The 12,536-nt window shown below is 36.5% G+C and overlaps 1 protein-coding gene across 12 annotated transcripts in view; it reads left to right on the top strand.

Moving 5' to 3' along the window:
- The window catches only part of TRIM24 (tripartite motif containing 24), a 54,546-nt gene that overhangs the window by 37,757 nt on the left and 4,253 nt on the right, over positions 1–12,536 (top strand). For 7 of the 12 annotated variants that reach the window (XM_015867130.2, XM_085521771.1, XM_085521793.1 and 4 more), the window contains 8 exons: positions 933–1,198; positions 1,967–2,131; positions 3,668–3,847; positions 5,361–5,499; positions 6,720–6,792; positions 8,614–8,782; positions 9,352–9,665; positions 12,320–12,452. In XM_015867130.2, the coding sequence (XP_015722616.2) occupies positions 933–1,198; positions 1,967–2,131; positions 3,668–3,847; positions 5,361–5,499; positions 6,720–6,792; positions 8,614–8,782; positions 9,352–9,665; positions 12,320–12,452 (1,439 nt within the window). The other 5 variants (XR_014936412.1, XR_014936414.1, XR_014936413.1 and 2 more) reach the window with 5 other exon arrangements.

Genomic DNA, 12,536 nt, shown 5'->3' on the forward strand with positions numbered 1-12,536 from the left:
CCAAATACTGAAGCATGTGATATTCAAGGCCCTCACTCCATCAACGATGAAAGTAGCAACCTGCACTTTGCTGGACAATGCACATGCTAGGTTCTGAAGCCAGAAACACAATATATAAACTCACTTTATAACCTAAGCAAGAGTTCCTGAAGTCAGTCTCATCCTGCATCTAGCAGCACATTCTTTTAATTTAATCCAGTCTTCCTAAACTGAAAGCCTTAGCAGCACCATAACATGTTCAAAAGCTCACATTTATTTCCTTGTCATTCTAAGCAATAAGCCTTCGAGAAGGAATGAATGCAATAGAAAAATAGAACAGGGAAGAGAACAATACTTTTGGCAAGTTGTCTATTTTTAAGATATTCTTTCCTGAAGTTACGGCTGGACTTCAGAAGAAAGCATGTTTTTATCAGAACTGCAATGTAGAAGTTTACTGTCTGTACTCTAGTGCCTTCTGGGAAGTTTTTGCTCTAATCTCCACATTAGTATTTGTATTTTTGTTTTATAACCATAAACTGATAGGGTTTTATAACTCTATTGAACCCCAGAACCTGGAAGCTTTGAAGGTAGTCCATATATGTGAGTACTTGAAAGCCTTTGTGTTTAATGGAAATAAGCATCCTAGGAAATCATCAGATTGGGAATAGGAATTGAATCTCAAAGATCTCCCTAGGATGTTCATGGTTATATAGTCTAGTTGATCCATCCAAAACTGAACTTTTGCTAGTATCTCCTTCTTTTTCCATTATAAAATAGAGCCGTGTTTCTGCAGGGAAACAATATGAAGTGAGTCCTTTGTCTCGTGTTTACCCATCTTTGCATTATAGTAATTAACGATGGCCTCATAGTATCAAAAATCTAATACTGTAAAAATAGTATTTCTGCTAACTGCACTTTATCAATATTCATTTAATTTTTGTTTTTTAAACCAGGTTCTCTGGTAATTGAAGATAAAGAAACCCCACCACACATGCCCAAGAACCCTGTGGCGGAAACAAATTTTCAGCCACCAGGCAGCTCACCTTCAAATCAGCTGTCTAAGTTCCCAATGCAAATAAACTTGGCTCAGCTCCGGCTCCAGCACATGCAGCAACAAGTCATGGCTCAGAGACAGCAAGCTCAACGCAGAGCAGGTCCAGTAGGTCTAGCAAATCCAAGAATGCCAGGAACTCTGCAGCAGCCTCCTGCTTCTCATCAGGTAAGCTATGACAATTTCAAAGAAGATTTTTCTTTCCCATATGTGGTGGTTTCACCTTGATGGACATTTGAACTCCACCACAACCACTCTCTCACTCCCTCTACTCAAAAGAAGGGGGGAAACTGCATGAAAATGCTTTTGAAGGCATTGAGGTCCATCAGTGCTGGTCACTTTTAAGTACCACCTCTTAAGATCACAGGAACAGTCAATTCCAGAATGCTGGAGGTTGTGCAGAGGGCACCTTTCACTGATGAGGGAGAAAGTGAAGGAAGTGAAGAAAAAGAAAAAAAAGATGTTTAAATGCAGAATTTCAGATTTTCATCTTTAGCTAGTGGTTATATAGAAGGGTTAGAGACATTTTCTTTACTGAAAATTGAATGGACATTCAATACTTGACTGGCAGAGTGTGTGGTAATACTCATCCTGCTATTGTTGAGAAAAATATATTATATGCAATGTGACAATATATAAAGCTGAGCTATATATATTGCATTTTTTTCAAGTGTTTATTAAATGAATCTGTCATTTTTTTTTTTGCATGAAACTGTGACGGTCCCATATAACTTCAGAGTTGAAATACTCTCACTAGCTGTTGCAATGCATCTGCACTTGTTATATCAGACTAATTCAAAACTATGTGCTAGGTTTTGTTTTTAAAATTAATTTTCAGATAAACTAGGTGATACTCTTTGTTTGCATTAAATACGAGTTAAGTGGAACATTGAATCTGTATCATCTAACTTACAGAACTGTTTTTTCTTCATGTAGGCACCTCCACGTTTGATTCATTTTCAGAATCATAGCCCCAAGTCCAATGGTGCTGCTCCTCCTGCACAACAGATGAGATTTCCCCAAAATCAGAACATACCAAGGCAAGCAATAAAACTCAACCCCTTGCAGATGGCATTCTTGGCACAGCAAGCTATAAAACAGGTAGAGTTTCTTTCCCATTTCACTTACTGTGTAAAAATAAAACATCAAATGTGCTTTGTATCATCTTTTGTATTATGTTTCAAGAGCACTTTTCAATTGGAACAGAGAATGCTTTCTTCTCTCTGACAAGATATCCAGTTTTCTTAATGAGAACTGTCAGGTTTCTTTCATTCTGACAGTTCTAAGCAGCTGAACTGTTACGGAAGTGAGCCATTGTGTGTGATACGTAGGTGTTTCATTATGTTGTTTGCTATTACTGTGCTTTCTGGCCACTTACGTAAAACTTAACATGAACTTAGTCTACACACCACAATGAATAAACAGAATGGTAAATCCCCCTGTTCATCTTAATGTTAGTGACTTTACTAGAAATCAGGTAAAGGCTTGACTGAAAGTTGTAGCTGCCATCATCTCCAGAGTATGCCAAATCTTACTGATCAAGAAAAAAAAAAAAAGCCTGCAGTCAAAAGTTGTCTGCTGAGTATATATTGTTGATGCCCACCTGATCAGCAGTTGAACTGGGGCAGGAGCAAATACTTCAGAAGCTTTCTGTCTGTCTGGGAAGCCAAGTCCTTATTGAAAAGCACATTAACATGTGTTGTTAGGCATTTTAAAGGAAAGAGGGAATCACATCTCCAGAGACAAGCAGAATCGAATAAATCTGGTCCGTGACCTGAAAAGTGGAGTAATACCATGTATGTCTGCAATGCTTATGAAGTCAGAGAACTGATTTCAACTGAATTGAAGAAGGCTGCACAGTATCACAGGGAATCTGTAACAAGAACTATATCAGTTCCATTTGAGCATTTCAAAAGAAGATTGACCTGTCTGCAAGCCTTTCTTTCAAGTATTTTCATTATCTAGTAGTGTCTTTCTCTAAGCAGAAACCAGTGAACAGAATGACTGACAAAAGGAATCGAGCAGAATCAAGTTTTGCCTAGAGTTGCCATGAAATTCCAATTCACTTCTTGAAAACCGCGTATGTCTGAATGAGAATTAAATTTAATTTGACTTGACTGTACACTTTAAATCATGGTGTTAAATGCATAGGTAGGTGGAAATCTATTCAGCATTTCAAATTCTTAATCACCTTAAGTTGTTAAGGGAAGCATTAAATTATTGATTTCATCCAAGTACAATGTAGCTATTTACTTAGTAAAAGTACTGGAGTAGCTATATATTCATCATATTATCTGTAATGCTTTAATTTCACTAAAACTGTTACATTTCTCCTACAGCGCTGTCAGTGCAGCATGAAATATTAATAGATACTCAACATTGAGATGCATCTTTGAATTTAAGAATTCACATTCACTTATTCTTTTCATAGTTTTTAACTACTTGTCATCTTTCCTCATCTCGTAATATTGGTTGTTGAAATCAGATAACTTCAGAGTAAATTGGGATTTTATATTTGAATTCAACCTACTGTACTAGATTGCTTGTTTAGCTGATGACTTAGAGCAACAATGTGTAGTGTGTATATTTTGTAGAGGGAAAAATACTGAATTGTGGATCACTGTCTTGTCTTTTTAGTGGCAGGTCGGTAATGGACAAAGTTCAACTGCCATTTCAACAGCAAGCAGCATAACTTCTACTCCATCCAGCCCCACAGTCACTAGTGCTGCAGGATGTGATGGGAAGACATACGGTCCTCCTGTGATAGATTTGAGTTCTCCAGTGGGTAGTTCCTACAATCTACCATCTCTTCCTGATGTGAGTGTACCATCCATACCAGTCTGTCACAGATTCTATTTTGAAGCATGCTTTAATGGTTTTGAAAAGTATAAATCCTTTTTGTTTTGAAATTCTTCTGCTGGTTTATCAAAATGAGATAATTTCAGAAAGTGATGTGGGATTTCCTACATATTTTTGGCAGTATTCAGGCCTGTTCTGGGAAACAGCTATTAAGAGTGCAAAGAAAAATAACATTCCATGTTGTAACAGTAATAGGGCTTGTTTATGTGCTTGCTTCATATTACATTCTTTACTGCTATCCACTGGTCAATGAACTCATTATAACTCATTGAAAGTGCTATCTTAGGTGGTTGTTGTTGATGTAGTGGAGTCAAATTTTCCTTATAGTTCTTCTTTTTGATACTTCTTTCCTTCATACTTGCTCTAACATGCATGTGAGCAGGTGTTGGAGGAGTATCTTAAGTTCTTTGTTTTTCTTCTGATTGGTCCTTATTTGTCAGAGATTCTCATTAAAGATGGTGAACTTTATTTCCTTCTTTCAAGTAACTGCTGAGCCTATATTTGTAGTCTGAGCTTATAGAGAACTAAAATGTCACAATTTTCTAGCCATAACTTGCTGTTACTCCATTTCTCCCTCCTGTCTCTTAATCTCCACAATATGTTCTTCGATAAAAATCTAAGAGTCTTATTTTTAAAGAGTACATTGATATCACAGTATCTGTGAGAGTAAAAAGATAAAGTGCACAGCATGATCATAAAACTACAGAATCTGTGAGACATTACAGCACACTGCTTTTTTGCATGCCATTGTTATGAACTCTTCTGCTTGTATGTGATTAAGTTTATGCTATGAAGATGTGTTGCTGAAATCACTGCATGTATGCTGACCTAGCAGAGACTTCTGCATCCAACGCTGAGAAGTCTAGCATTTAAATAGAAATTTCAGCATCCAATGGAGTTGCTGCCTGTAGATTTGAGATGTGTCTGGATAGTTGAGAAAGCTGATACCAAAGTGACCTATTTTCTGATCAAACATGATCTCATGTATTATTAAACGGAACAAAACAAACCAGCAGCAAACTAACATCTCAAAATGTTATTTCTCTTTACCAAATCAGAATGTATAGCTTGTACAGAAAGCTAGACTGATAAATTTGCAGTTCTTAAAAGAAAGTTCCACTGTCTAGCCTGAGTCATGAATAAATAAACGTTGACTTGTTTTGAGTGTGTTTTGAGTGAATATGTGTGCCCCCTACCCAGAAGATGTGTGAGGCAAATGGAATTAAGTGTCTTTTGAGGTTCTTCCACTTCAGCATAAACTAATGATATGAAACACTGTCAGGGTTTGGTCATTTCTCTATTTAGAGAAAACCAGATGTTTTAAAGTAACCACTTTTAGGATGGCTCAGGTTAGGTGGTCTTCATTTTGGTCTTCATCTCCAAAACAAAAGTATGGCAGAGGCACTATATTTTTTGTTTTGTTGTTTTCCCCCAACTCTTAACTACTTTTCCTCTGTTAACCATCTTGTAGATTGACTGTTCAGGAAACATCACACTGGATACTGCTGCGAGGAAGGATGATGGCACTGCAGAGCAAAACCACCCAAAACCCCCTTCAAACAGAACTGTGCAGTCACCAAATTCATCAGTACCGTCACCAGGCATCTCAGGTAATTGGACTGTGATACAATTTTCTATTCAAGTAGTGTAATGGTAGAACGTAACATGGCAATGTTAACATTGATATCAGAACGAGTTACTTGTATTTTATATCCACAGTAAGAAATATTAAAATAAAGGCAAATAGTTAGAAAGCTTAGTATGAGGTAAAGCTGAGACTGCTTTAGTGCTGTGAACAAAGTTAAGTCAACAAACCTTAAAAACATGGAGTAAAAACTTAATAGACACAAGAAAACTGCAAATGCAAGTTTATCTGTGGAAAACTGTCCTGTTCAGGTATACTAGATAGCATCCTAGAAGCTTTAGTAGGAGGCAAGAATTCGGTAAAGCAAGATAGGATGTAACATGAATGTAATGTAATGTATGTAACATGAATGTAATGCAGTGGATGTAACAGGAGATAATGGCTGCAACTGGTCACTTGCAAATCTCAGTTTGGACATTAGAAAATCTTCTTCACTGGGAGAGTAGTGTAGCACTGACAGATGTTGGCCAGAATGGTTATTGTTATGTGTAGCTAAATGTGGTAGAATTGAAGGACCCGTGGAATTCCTGGCACCATACCTGGTGGAATCAGTGGATGCTTCTTATTCTTACACTATGGGCCATTTACTGATTTGGCCTATAGTGAGGCTCTGTGAGCATGAATTCCCAGTATGTTCTTACTTGATGTTCAGGCACTTGGACAGATTAGCTCAGAAAAGAGGACGGTGCATACAGATGCTCTCGTAAACAGGGACAGCACAAACAGCCCGATACTTTTTTCTCAGGAAAATTACCCTTCACAAGTTTTCTGCTGTCTGACCCTCAGACCCTTTGTTGGGATCTCACATCTGCACCCTGTCCTGAGGCCTCATTTTTCTGACCAGCTAATATGGCTTGAAGTTTTATAGTAAATTACACAATTAGAAACTAGAAATAGAATTTAATAAGGTAAGACAAAACAAACTGCAGTGATCAAGTGCAGGCATCAACCATGAAAAGGTACTAAATCATCGGCCTGCTTACATGCAGCGGGGTTCTAAAAATAGTTCTTTCCTTTACTCTATTATTCTTTTCTTGTTCTCTCATGGTTTTGTACTAAATGAGGTATCGATTAAATAAATAACAAGGCAAGAGAAATTTGCCAAAGACCTACATACTTCTCCAAATAATGGATCAGACTTGGCATAGATGTGTATTACATTCTAATCTGCTTCTTCTATCCTAGGAGGTGTCAGTGTAACAAACATACACCCTCCAATACGTTCACCCAGTGCCTCCAGTGTTGGGAGCAGAGAGAGGTAAGGAAGGAGTGGGAGTGGAAGATCATATGACTTCCACATCCATAGAACATGCCTCAGACTCTTTTATTGTTAGTGCAGAGAGATGTTAATGTACTCAAGCTTCTCTCTTAACAGAACAGATATGACAATTATTACAGTACTTAGTGCAGTCTGAAAGTATGAGGGCTGCTCTGAAAGTAAGATCTCTTATGTTATTAAGTTGGCCCAATATGTCAGAGGCAGATGTTGGTGATATGGCAACATTGGTTGAACCTTCCCACTATATTCCATTGTGTTTTGTTGCTGTATGACAGACAGCAGCAGAGGGGCACTCTGACAGAATGGCATCTGACATGGAAGTGCATATGAAGCAAAGGTGTGTCACTGAATTCCTCCATGTTGGAAAAAATGGGACCCAGTGACATTCACTGATGCTTGTGGAACACATACAGAGATCAAACAGTAGATATGAGTACAGTGAGGCGTTTGGTGATGTGTTCCACAGTTTTGTAGCTGAGAATTTGCTCTTATCAGAGAGTGTTACTTTGCTCTTTGTATCTATTATAATTTTCATGGAAATAAATAGGAGGCATCACATTCAGAGTAATCTACTTAATTTCATTTGTAATGTTTTGGTAGCACATCTAAAAATGTATTAACACTGTGAATGATATATAGATTGATAGTATTAAAAGAATACCAGGTGTGAATTGTGTTTTAAAATCAAAAAATCAGCTTAAGGAGCCAGTTGTGTACTAGAAGTTCCTTATAGAATTATAAATGAGTTGAGATTTAAGGAACTGATGTTGCAAAGGAATTATTAAGAATTTTCTGGCACTAAACAGTTAGTTAAATGAGCAATAGATATCTACTCAGAGTCTGGAAAAAGATGTTTTTTATCTCTTAGTGATGGAATATAAATGAACAAATAGATTTAGATAGTGTTGTTTGAAGACACCAGATCCATTAACATGTTCCAGTAAATTAGAGAATACATCTGACATGAGATTAATTTTTCATGCAGAGAGGAATCAGATGACATTGATCCTGCTTGAACTGAAAATGAAATTGCTTTTGTTAAAATACTATATATTTTGCTCTGTCCTTTTACGTAGCAAATATTTTTAAGGACTCAAGACATACAAATTTGAGAGCTATTTAAATGCTTTTCAGAAAAGTCTTATTACTTGCTTTAAAAATATGTTTCTATCTGCTGTTATTTGAATTTGTTAGATATAGAATTATTATATAATAAATCAACAAGCTGGTATTTTTTAACTTGATTATCCATTCTCTTTCTATTATGACTAAATATATGAATGAAAACAGAATTCAGTTCTAAGAGTAGGGTCTTTGTTTTTCTAAAGCTGTGAGGTAATAAGAAATTCTTCCAAGGCATATGTATGTGCTTTATCTCGCTTATTTGCTTCTGTGCTTTACAATGATGAGTTCAGCTCTGGAGAAACACTGCCCTTCCCCCAAGATAGAACTGCATCTCCTCTAAGGTGGGGATGATGTTCAGTGAAAGTGCTTTCATGACTGACCTAAAAGAAACAGAGATCATTTGCAAACCTTTTACTAACAGAAAGTAAAGTTAGAAGTAATTCTTTAGTTTTGAAACCAAGCTATTACAAGTTTTCCGTTTTTGTAATGCAATTTTAAAACACACTAAAAACAATAAACTTGGATGTTGTATTCTATAAAAGTAGTACTGCGGTGCTGGTGGCTCAAAGAAGCAGAATGGGTTAGCATTCAGAAGTCTCAGAAAGCATCAGTGTACAATAGGTGTTCAGCTTTGACTTTATATTTCCATTTTTTGCCTTTTTCTGTCATTTACAGTTCTAGCTCTTCCAGTCGGCCGCCAGGAGCTGATTCTACACACAAAGTCCCAGTTGTTATGTTGGAGCCTATCAGAATTAAACAGGAGTCAAGTACACCAAATGAGAACTTTGATTTCCCAATTGTTATTGTGAAGCAAGAAGCAGAGGAGGAACCCCGGCCTCGGAATGTAATAAAAATCTCCTTTCCCTTTAAAGGGTGATTTGTATTTGTGGGGAATCAAATAATTTATGAATGTGCTGTTGGGAACTTCTTTTCAGAGAAGAACTGAAAAGCGGAAGGTAGTGACATAAAATGAAGAAGTGAAATGTGCCATCAGAATGTTTCTTCTACACGTTCAGTTAGCTGGTGCACTCAGATTGTTATCTGTTGAAAACCTGGGAAAGCAGGAAATAGCTTACAAATACAAACATCACATTTTCATGTGGTGCTAAGATTTTTTTCTAATCACAGTGTAGTAATATATATAAGGTTGCTAAACTTTGGGGTGTTAAAAGTTTTGTTTTATTTTTAGTTTTATTACTAGAGTGATATTTAAAATACCAGAAATGCCTCTCATAGATAATTTCTTGTGGTTATGTTCTTGATGTTATAGAACAATAGTAATTTTTGCATACATGTTATGTGCTGTATGGCTGCCTGCACATGCGTGTGTTATTCTGGTCAGTTTAGTCATTGCTGGGGACACCTGAATCCAGATAAGTCGTGTAATCAAATTTCCCTTGTTTCTTCTTACAGACCAGCTTTTCAAGAAGCATACTTACTTCATTGTTGTTAGATGGTAATCATAGCTCAAATTCTGATGAAGCTGTTTTAAGAACAGATGCCCCAGACAGCACAGATGATCAGCCAAGGATACTGCAGGAAAATACAACCAGTGCCAAAATGGGATGGATTGGCCCATCACACACTGGAGAGGGAAGAAAAGAAGATGATCCCAATGAAGACTGGTGTGCAGTATGTCAAAATGGTGGGGAGCTCCTTTGCTGCGAGAAATGTCCCAAAGTATTCCATCTTTCTTGTCATGTCCCTTCGTTGATGAGCTTTCCAAGGTAATTAAGATCCATTTAATTTCAACTAAACTTGCATTAAGAGATTTGAGTTCTGCATTGTGAAACCCCATTGAAAAAGTTTGAGCCTCAAAGGAATCTCTGTCATCTTTGAAGTCTTGAAGTCTCCAGTTTTATTAATTGGTGAAAACTAGAATTTGCATTGAAACTTAATTGCAGCTGCAAATCTATAATAAAACTTTTCATTAGTTTGGCAATCACATCTAGGGTATCCATTATTATTAGCTGTGGTCATAAAAGTGGGCCATGGAATTACTGGTCTATCATAGTATCCTTTAAGGGCAAAAGAAAAGGTTTACTTTAAGTATTTTATTAATATTAAATAAAAGTCTAAGCTAATGTTGTGTTAAATATATAATTTACTGTAATGCTAAATATGGCTACAATCCAAGCATGGGATGTAGTGCCTGACATCTTCTACTAACACTGCATTCTGTGTTGAAATAAGCAGTAGGCTTTCTTGAGTGGATGATAGAAAACAACTACTTGGCTCCTTAAGTTTCAAAATTCAGTCTTACATGGGATGTCATTATAAACATTACTGTCGTTTGCTTCTTGAGTTTGTGTCTTTGATAGGTTAAATAGCATTTTGCAACGTTAAAGCTTGGAAATACCATGCAATAAGCTTATTAGTATTAAAGGACAGAACATCTGTCATAACATGCTCATTGTTTAATGCTTTTATGTAAATATTGGGTTTTCTTCTTAAATATTAGCACAATGTGCTGGGATAAGACATTTGGATAACAAGTTAGATTTATATGCTGATCATCTCTGGTTATGTGCTACTCTAAACGAGCATATTTCTGCAAGCATATCTTTTCAATGTCTCTAAAATTGGCACATAAAGATGTTTATTTTACCTTGTGAAACTTCAAATTATAGGGTTTTTTCTTTAAATAAAATGATGTTATATTGCTTTGTGCCGTAAACAAAACTCGGCAAAGTCACAGTATGAACTTAAGCTAATAACATTTGTGCCTCTCTGAAAGGTAGAAGAAAATCTGTAAGGATATAGGTAGATAACTATATATACACAAGACTTGGCTTCTATTAAAATAAAAGCTTCAGAAATAAATCTTTATAAGTTTTCATTTTCACTGGATTGTTCAATGGAAACTGGGATGATGATGTCCAGGGCACAATGGAGCCAAAAACAACTTTTCTGAGAAGCATTCAGTTTTGTAAAGGTGCATATTAATACAAGTGCACTATGTTCCTGGACTTCAGAACCATAGTTAGCTTAAATTTCCTCCTGGCTTCAGATGTATCACGTTTTTGTTCTCATCTTCATGGTTTTTGATTTTTGGGTTTGGTTTTTTTTTTTTGCTGCTGCAATGGGCTTGTTCACAAACGTTGGTCTCTAAGCATTAGTTCCTTCGAACACACACAAACGAATCCTTTATTATTACGTCAGTGGTCTCAATGACTTCTTTCATGATCGCTCTTTGTTATCACTTCAGGTAGATAGAACACTATCTCCTGTAGACTCAGAAGGTCACTTCATCTTATCTTTCCTCCACTGTAGCCCATTATACTTTCCCTTACTCTTAGATATTTGAATGTGCCTTTCCTCCATCTTCTGCCTTTCCTGTACTGTGAGATCTTTAGGTCATGACTTTTATCTATTTTTGTCTGTCCGTGCAGAGATGTCAGTATCATGTAAATAGCTCGTTAAGCTGAACTGTTTGAAAGTATTCTTTTTGAGAGGAGACACCCATTATTCATTACCATATGTTAAAACTAGCAGAGGATGGAAATCTTTGAATTACACTAAGTGAGAACCAGTAAGACAGGCTTGGTTTTTTTAAACTTTGCAAGTCTTCGGTTTTACTATCAAAATGCACTGAAAGCTGCTGCAGAATCTTTCATTTGCCAAGATCTTATTATAAGATATCTCTGAGTAAATGCATGCAGTTGGTTCTCATAAGCAGTTACTGCTGAATTATGTCTACAGTGTGAAGTACAACTCAGCCCTCTTGTGGTTATATGTAGGGGTGCAAGTTCACCAGACGTCTTTACTGTTTATTCATAGCTTTTCCAAAACTTACAGAGGTTCACAAATTAAATGAGAGTTGTTGAATGTAGTCAGCTTCCAGAACTAGTTCGGTCTTCTGCTTCTTCAACAGCACAAAAAGTCTTGTCCAGAGTTATCTGTATAGAGCAGGAGTATCTTGCAATCAAGCTTATAAAGAGAAAATACAGTTTCTCCTATATAACTTCAGTACTTTTCCTTCTCCTGGACCAATGTCTGCAAATGAATCCTTCATTCTCTCTGTAGTTAGGAAGCAGACCTCTTAATAATGTTTCGATTGAATTCTGTGAGGTCAAGTGAAAAGTTATAACACAAACAAAAGTAGTCACTGTCAGTCTGTTATGACAAGCCATTTTCCTACTATGACACCACTAATAATACCAATGCCATTAAAAGGAAAGAAAGTTCTAAGGAAGCATTTTTGCCAGCACTGCCTGTCTCTGCTTTTTGTAGTTCTAAGTAGGAAATAAACAAAAGCAACAAAACAAGGCACAATGCAGAAAAAATACCATCCCATACACAAAAAACTTCTCCAGAAGTACATAGAAAGTCAAGAATGTGTTTCTTCACCGTGGTTAATGCATCTGTCTGTCTTGTTTAGTGGAGAGTGGATTTGTACATTCTGTCGGGATTTGTCCAAGCCAGAAGTTGAATATGATTGTGATAAACCTACTCACAACCCTGAAAAAAGAAAACTGGAAGATACTGTGGGCTTGGCACCAATAGACCGTAGGGTAAGGATGAGTCCTGTTGTTTCTTTTACTGAGAAATGTATGCATTAAAAAAGAAAAGAAAAAAAAAAGGATAGTAAAATGGAG

The sequence above is a fragment of the Coturnix japonica genome, chromosome 1, assembly GCF_054131305.1.
Source record: "Coturnix japonica strain WE chromosome 1, WE-NBRP24, whole genome shotgun sequence".
NCBI classification, from domain to species: Eukaryota; Metazoa; Chordata; class Aves; order Galliformes; family Phasianidae; genus Coturnix; species Coturnix japonica.